This window comes from Hypanus sabinus, chromosome 10 (genome assembly GCF_030144855.1).
Source record: "Hypanus sabinus isolate sHypSab1 chromosome 10, sHypSab1.hap1, whole genome shotgun sequence".
In the NCBI taxonomy this organism is placed as follows: Eukaryota; Metazoa; Chordata; class Chondrichthyes; order Myliobatiformes; family Dasyatidae; genus Hypanus; species Hypanus sabinus.
Genome location: NC_082715.1, coordinates 146,819,009 through 146,826,810, shown reverse-complemented (window position 1 = coordinate 146,826,810; position 7,802 = coordinate 146,819,009). Strand labels below are relative to the sequence as shown.

The following is a 7,802-nucleotide window of genomic DNA, read 5'->3' as shown; positions in this document are numbered from 1 at the left end:
TCTACCCTGTTATACAAAATTGTTGTGCCTTTTTGGCTGTGTAGGATCCGTTGTGAAGAATATCCCAGTAAAAATGTTTTTCTTCTTCAATTTTTCTCCCCGCCTTACTGTTTTCATCCTTATTGCTAATCTGCTTTACTTGTAAAGCGCGTTCTGTGTTCTTAGCATCTACAAATGTCATTGAATCCTATCCCGGAACAGCGAATCTTCAAACAATGAAACTTTGTGAACACTTTCGTTTTAAGTCGCTTTTATGCCTTAACGCACGTTTGCGATTAAACCAAATCCTGCTCGTAAAAGTTAGTGTTGTACTCAAGTGTGACATCAGACAACAATCAGTTCAAAAGCACTGGATTTGGAACGAGATGAAAGCGACCAACATGCTTTTATTTAGGTACTTTTTGACAGCGTTTGGTAAACATCTGGTGATGTGCTATGTTTAGATATTTGCCCCCGAGACTGTTTGCAACATTAAAGTACAACACCAATACGCCAGGGTACAGTATCTGTATCTTCTTTCGTTATGAAAAGACTTAATTGTTAAAGTAAAACCAGAACCATTTTCCTGATATTTATTTTAAAAAGTAGTGACTACCTTCCGCTGAAAATCTCAAATAAAGGCTGTCCAATACTTTTAAACTTCTATTGAATTGAATGGAACAAGTTACCGGTTTCCTCACAAGGCAGTATGTTAGAAAATATTGATAAAATTTAGTCACCCAGGCAACGCTGATAACAGTAGAATGTTAAATCATGTAAACTATTATCTGGGCATGTACAGTACATGTGTTTATGGCTTATTTGAAATGGCGCATAAATGATTAGGTTCGGGTCTATCCAACACGTGTTATATTAAATACAATAATGATCGGTATTTGCTAACAGAAAAACAGCTAAATATTGAAATAGCAGCCAGGGACGCAATGTACTCAGTGATTCACCCGCATGCCTTTCCAGGCGTCAGTCAATTGTTGCTGAAAGTTTCCCACGTGTCGTCTTGAAGGTAGAAAGTGTGACGGGTCAATGATCCAATGCAACACACAATACATAGCTTTACTTAGAAACAGCTGTCCCTTCTTGTCCTTCTGCCACTTACCAAGCTTGCTTGACTCACTTTCCTCGTAAGAATGTAAGCTGGTAAACATCTGGAAGACGAGTCATTGTATCGACACATCTGTTACTATGGCAAATATACTATACCTGACCCCAGAAAGAACTTCCCGCATTGTGATCATTCTGTAGAGTATTGCATATCCGTACTTATACCATTATTTTATATAATTCTTTATTCTTTATGATTGTTGAATGTTATTTTTGAAAATTCCGTACACGTAACGGCGAATAAAGCTGATCCTTGCTCCCGTGTATTGAAGTAGTTTGATCATGAAACAAGTAAGCGGGAAAACGCATCTGAAGCCGAATGTAACGAAAAATAGAACTGCATCAAACAAGCAATAGAATTAAAATTTTAAGTATGATTACTTGGCTATTCTTATAATATGTTGGTGATTGATGTACCTTCACATTATACATCGAACACACTTATTGTCAATCACAGGAAATCAAACATTTTCACACGTGTTTGCTAATAACGTTAAGGCAGATTTTACGATTGTTGTAAAATCGTTTATTTAAGGTAGCTGTCAAGGTGCCATTTCGCAGCGTAATATCACAGAGTGTCGGAAAACATAAAATCAGCTTTTCAGAGTCTCATAACTCGAGGCGTGACTAATTGCCCCTGGGTTTGCTCTGTTATACGGACTGTCCAGATGGTCCGCGAAGATTCCCACGCAAAGTAATGTCAAAGCCCATCATTAGTTTGGCATTTACAAGGCAGCGATTGGGCTATTGTCCTTCTGAAAGCCCTCGTTGGCCAGAGAGTGTGGGAAACCTCATGAAACAAGGACTCCCGCTTTTTTTCATGTAAATGCAGCGGTATAAATAGAGGAAGGAGCTGCTGCAACTTTCAGTCTCGCACCAAGCACAAGCCTTGATAGTCTTTCTCGGTTGTCAAGCATGACTCCCGCCAATGCTGCTGCTGTTATTACCGGGGAATACTCGGAAGAAAAGTTCATAGCTAAACAGAAAAGCAAAGTAAGTGTAAAGTCAATCACAGCAACACGGATTAATAATCTACCTCTGTCCTTACAAATTTAAGTAATTGTCATCTAAAAATATCTCAAATTCGCATTATTTTTAGATTATGAAGATAACAATAGAGAAAAGGCGCCGAGATCGGATAAACAGCAGCATCAACCAACTGAAGACTTTACTGGGAAGGGAGTTTCAAACAGAAGAACCGAACATGAAACTGGAGAAAGCGGACATCCTGAAAATGACGGTCAATTACCTGAAATATCACAATCAGCAATTCAGAGGTAAGACGGCCGATAGGTTGTGCTTGATATTGTTTGATTACAGGTTTTTTCTACCCGGTCTAACCGGCACATTCGTTTATTTTTTTTTTGCGCAGTAAACTGCCCGACCAGCGGCTCGGAGCGTGACTATAACGAAGGATACTCCCGCTGTTTACAGGAGGCTCTGCGTTTTTTCTCTACACAAGAAGGCAAAAGCGACATCCAGAAGAAGCTGGTGACGCGCTTCCAAAGAACACAGCCACAGTATCCGGCCAAGGCTCGACCTTACGGCTTATACCTTCCCTTGACGGCTTCTTGTCAGAGTGGCACGCAGCAGTCAGTTCAGCCCGGCACTGCGCCTCTCTGGAGACCCTGGTAGAACTTGAACCAGAAGCCAGATTCGTGTAAGACTATTCCTTGTTTACTGGGCGATGGTGAACCCGTTGTAGGAGAATCGTTCTCCAGTATCAGGCATATCGATCCCGTGATAAGATTGGAAGCGTTGTTAGCTTTTCTTCATATTGAAGAAAATGTATTTCCCTGATCTAGGGAACGCGTCACTTTGTAAATATTGCTCTGTGTATATGGTATCGGTAAAAAGTAGTTTGTTTAGGGGAAAAGTTTCTCCGCTTTATTTCTGCAGATCCTGGGCCAGGATCATATTGTTCTTCACAGTGAAGAGAAGCTGCAAATTCTGACGTGTATTTTATAAGGAGAGGCGCACACAGAATTTGTTGTCAAATCAATTACACGTGAAAATATCTGGATATCTTACTCCAGAGACTTCTTTCATTTGCCACACAGTGCACCCACCCACCCACCCCCCGATTTTTTGACCTTGTTGTCACCAGTCAACAACCACTGGGTAGATTGTCGATGGATTGGGTAGGGATATTCTCTCTCAGTGGAGCTCACTCCAACCCCTCGTGGTGGTGGGTTAGAAAATCGCGCAACCTTCCACTTCGTTGTCATCCCGTCTTCACCCTAACACTTCGTCCAACAACCACAGCACCAAGTCTCATTTCCGTTTGAAAAAGAGCAGGGTCGTTGCATTTGGTTGTGCTGACAATCCCCCGTTAATTCTGGCTTGATCATCTTAAGCAAAATGTCCATCTCCACTGTTAATTTCCCATTTTAAGCAGCTAACCTGTCTCAACAGAAACTGCACTTATCTCCTTTGCTCGTTTCGCTATAGCTATCTCGGCTGTCTCCTGATTATCTGTCTCTGGTCTCTGGACTTCAGTATTGGCAAACCACCAATCTTCTTCTGCACTGATATGCAGTGCAGTGACGCCTTTGGCATTCACATGTATCAATGATGCCTATTGTAACGGTGTATTGCGAGCACTCACTGTTGGTGTATTACGTGACAATCTGTCACTGCTGGGGTCTGTCTCAAACAAAGCTTACAACAGATTATTGGTGGGGTTGTTACCAGTCAGTACCCGATTGTGTCAGCCCGGATTCGGCAGCCTCAGTGCCCCGTTCGATATTCAGCTCATATTTCACCACTGCCTTATTTAATACAAAATCATTTCCCTACGTCCCTGCAATCTGTTTTCCCTTTTCATTCTCGACCTCCCTACATTCCTTTGGTATTTGGTGGGTGACGCTGTAAATGCCTCTAATGTTTGTGCTCCTTTATGTCAAGAGAGATAAATTTACTTTGAACTTTAAGATAAACCTTATTTTTCAAATGTTGACTGTCTATATTGTTGATACTTCGTTAACTTGTACATTGGCAAAATAAATACTCCACTTGAATGCCCGTCTGCAGAATTTTGTGCGATATAACTACAAAGCCCTTGCAAATCAAACGTCTTTTTAAAGCATAACATTTCTAACCTATACCGTGGAAAAGGAATAAAGTGAGATCAGATAAGCATTTGCAACTCAGCGACGGACAAAGCGTTGAAACCGAATCTGAATCAGGTTTATTATCGCCGGCATGAGTCCTGAAATTTGTTAACTTAGCAGCAGCAGTTCAATGCAATATATGGAAATATAGAAAGACATAAATAAGTAAATTGTAATTATATATATATATATATATATATATATCATTTAAAATAGTGCAAAACAGAAGTAATACAAGTAAAAAAAACAGTGAGAAAGTTTGCGTGAAATGTCCACTTAGGAATCGGATGGCAGAGGGGAAGAATCTGTTCCTGAATCGCCGAGCGTGAGCCTTCAGGCTTCTGTATCTCCTTCCTGGCAGTTACAATGAGAAAAGGGTGTGCCCTGGTGACGAAGGCCCTTAATAATGGACGTCGCGTTTCTGAGGCACCGTTCCTGGAAAATGTCTTGGATACTACGAATGCTAGTACCCAAGATGGAGGGGATTAATTTACAACTTTCTGTATCTTCTTTCTGTCCTATGCAACCCCCCCCCCCCCCCCAATACCAGACAGTGATGCAGCCTGTCAGAATGCTCTCCGCTGTACATCTATAGAAGGTTACGAGTGTTTTAGGTGACAGACCAAATCTCTTCTCTAACTAAATATCGCCACCGCTGTCTTGCCGTCTTTATAGCTGCATCTACATGAAGAGATCTGCTGACGGTACCTGAGCAAGGAGTTTGCAAAAAGAGTTAATGTAAGATTCTATCACTAACTTCTGTCAAGTTTCATTTAACTATGTGACAAAATGTAAAATAAATAGAACATCTAAGAGCAGCATGGCATAGTACAGGTTTCTCAGCCCATGATGTTGTGAGACCTTTTAACCCACTCCAAGATCAATCTAACCCATTTCTCTCACATAACCTTCCATTCTTTTTCCTTTCATCCATGTGCCAATATCTTAAATGTCCCCATCACCACACCTGGCAGTGCATTCAATGCATTTACAACTCTCTGTGTAAAAAACTATCTCTGACACCCTGCCTTATAGTTGCCTAAAATCACCTTAGTATGGCCTCTCATAATAGCCATTACCACTCTCAGACAAAAGGTGTTGGTGATCTGCTTTATATCTCTTATCACCTTCTATATCTCTATTCAGTCATCTCTCTCTAAAGTGAAAAAGCCCTAGCTTGCTCAACCTTTCCTCATAAGACACACTCTTTAATCCAGAGAGTATCCTGGTAAGTCTACCCTGCTCTCTAAAGCTCCTGTGTCCATCTTATATAGAGGCAAACAGAACTGAGCACAATAATCTATGTGTGGTGTAACCAGGGTTTTATTGAGCTGCAACATTATCTCCCAGCGCTTGAACTCAATACCCTGAATAATGAAGGCCAACATACTATACACCTTCTTAACCATGCTATCAGCTTGCACAACAACTTTGAGGGATCTAGGACATGAATCCCAAAACCCTCCTGTTCTTCCACATTGCTAAGAATGGTGCTATTAACCTTGTACTCTTCCCTCAAATTCAACAGTCCAAAGTGAATCATTTCACACTTTTCTGGATTAGACTCCATCTGCCACTTCCCAGCCCAGCTCTTCATCCTGTCAATGTTCTGTTGTAGCGTATGATGACTCGCTACACTATCCACAACACCACTGACTTTGTGTCATCCACCCTTTCCACATCCTCATCTAAGTCAGTTATAAAAATCATAAACAGTAGGGGTCCCCAGAACAAATCCCTGTGGAACACAGCTAGTCCTGGACATCTAGGCAGAATAGGCTCCATTTACTACCACACTTTGCCTTTTGTAGGCAAGCCAATTCCAAATCCATGTAGTGAGGTTTCCCTGGATCCCATGCCTCCTGACTTTCTGAATGAGCCCACCACATGGAACCTGTTGAACACTTTACTAATATCCATAGATGCAACATCCACTACTTCATTGATTTGATTTATCACTTTCACAAAACAATCAGGCTAATGAGACACAATCTACCCCTCAAAAAGCCATGCTGATGATCACTAGTTAGACTATGGGTTCTCCAAATTCCCATAAGTTCTGACTCTAGAATCCTCTCCAATAGTTTGCCCAGCACTGATCCATAGGATCATTGCTATTACCTTTCTTGAACAAAAGAATAACATTTTCTATCCTCTTGTCTTCAGTTACCACTCCTAATCCCAGTGATGAAGCAAGTATCTCTTCACTCACTTCCTATAGTAACCTGGGGTATATCCTGTCCAGCCCTGGGTACTTAATCTATCCTAATGTTCTTCAAAAGATCAGCACATCATCTTTCTTAACTTCGACATATTCCATTATATTAGCCTATTCTATGCTGACCTCACATTCATCAAGGTCCCTCTCACTGGTGAATACTGAAGTAAAGTGTTCTCCCTTACCTCCTTCTATGCCAGGCATATGTTTCCTCTTTTACCCCTAATCAGATCCTTCCCTCACTGAAGTCATCCTATGTGTAGAACACCTTGGGAGCTTCCTTAATTCTATTAACCAAGGCCTTTGCATGTCCCTTTCTAGCTCTTCTAAATTCCTTATTAAGCTTTTTCCATGCTAACTTATACATCAAGAGCCCTGTCTTGTCTTTGTTTCTTAAAGTTTAAGTATGCTTTCTTCTTGAATAAATGTTCCACAACTCTTGTTAATCATGGTTCCTTTACCCTGCCGTGCTTTCTCTGGCTCAATGGGACAAACTTATCTAGAAGCCCATGCAAACGGTCACCAATTATTCTCGGCATTTTTCTGAGAACACTTATTCCAAATTTACACTCCCAATTTCCTGCCTAATTAAACCTCCCCCAATCGTCTGTACCAATCCCTATCGAAGACTATGGTAAGAATTAGGAGTTGCCTCTGAAATGCTTACCTATCAAGAGATATGTCTCCTGACCAGGTTCTTTGCCTTGTACTAGATATAGTATGGTCTCTCTAGTCGGCCTGTCCACATATTATATCAGGAATCCTTCCTGCACACATCTAACAAGTACTGCCACATCTAAACCACTTACACTGAGGTACAGTACCTATCAATATTAGAGAAGTTGAAATTACCCATGACAACAGCTATTTGTTCTTGTACCTTTCCAAAATCTGTCTACTGTTCCGCTCCTTACTGCCTGTTGCTATTATGGGGCCTATAGAATACCCCCAATAGAGTGATTGCACCCTTCTTCTTTCACTCTTCCATCAATGTTGGCTCAGCAGACAATCCCTCCACGGTGTCCTCCCATTCTGCATATGCAATACTATCCCTGAATAACAATGCCAATCTCCCACCTCTTTTATCTCCCTCCCTTTCCTTTTTGAAACATCTAAACTTCGGAACATTAGACAGCCTTTCCTGGCTTTGTGACGGCAAAGTCTAGTCTTTGTTTTGGCTATAACATCAAAATTCAAAGTTCAAAGTAAATTTATTATCAGTGTATACTGTTAAAGTATATTACTATATACACGCACTACCTTGAGATTTGTTTTCTTGCAGTCCTTTACAAGGAAAAATAAATACAATAGTTCTACAAAAAGTTATACATCAACAGGCAAAGACTGATAAACAACCACTATGGTGACAA

At 40.8% G+C, this 7,802-nt stretch overlaps 1 protein-coding gene across 1 annotated transcript; it reads left to right on the top strand.

The window, feature by feature from the left end:
* Window positions 1-479: 479 nt before the first annotated feature.
* On the top strand, window positions 480-4,108 carry LOC132401220 (transcription factor HES-5-like). Its single transcript, XM_059983206.1, has 3 exons — window positions 480-2,094; window positions 2,201-2,378; window positions 2,474-4,108. The coding sequence occupies exons 1-3, from the start codon at window positions 2,017-2,019 to the stop codon at window positions 2,734-2,736; spliced, it is 519 nt and encodes a 172-aa protein (XP_059839189.1). The 5' UTR covers window positions 480-2,016; the 3' UTR covers window positions 2,737-4,108.
* Window positions 4,109-7,802: the final 3,694 nt, after the last annotated feature.

Bases quoted from the DNA above. Each gene is read 5' to 3' on its own strand.
- LOC132401220 (XM_059983206.1), top strand. From the start codon at position 2,017: ATGACTCCCGCCAATGCTGCTGCTGTTATTACCGGGGAATACTCGGAA. The intron at 2,095-2,200 runs GTAAGTGTAAAG...CATTATTTTTAG, and splicing joins TAGCTAAACAGAAAAGCAAA to ATTATGAAGATAACAATAGA. The intron at 2,379-2,473 runs GTAAGACGGCCG...TTTTTTGCGCAG, and splicing joins TCACAATCAGCAATTCAGAG to TAAACTGCCCGACCAGCGGC.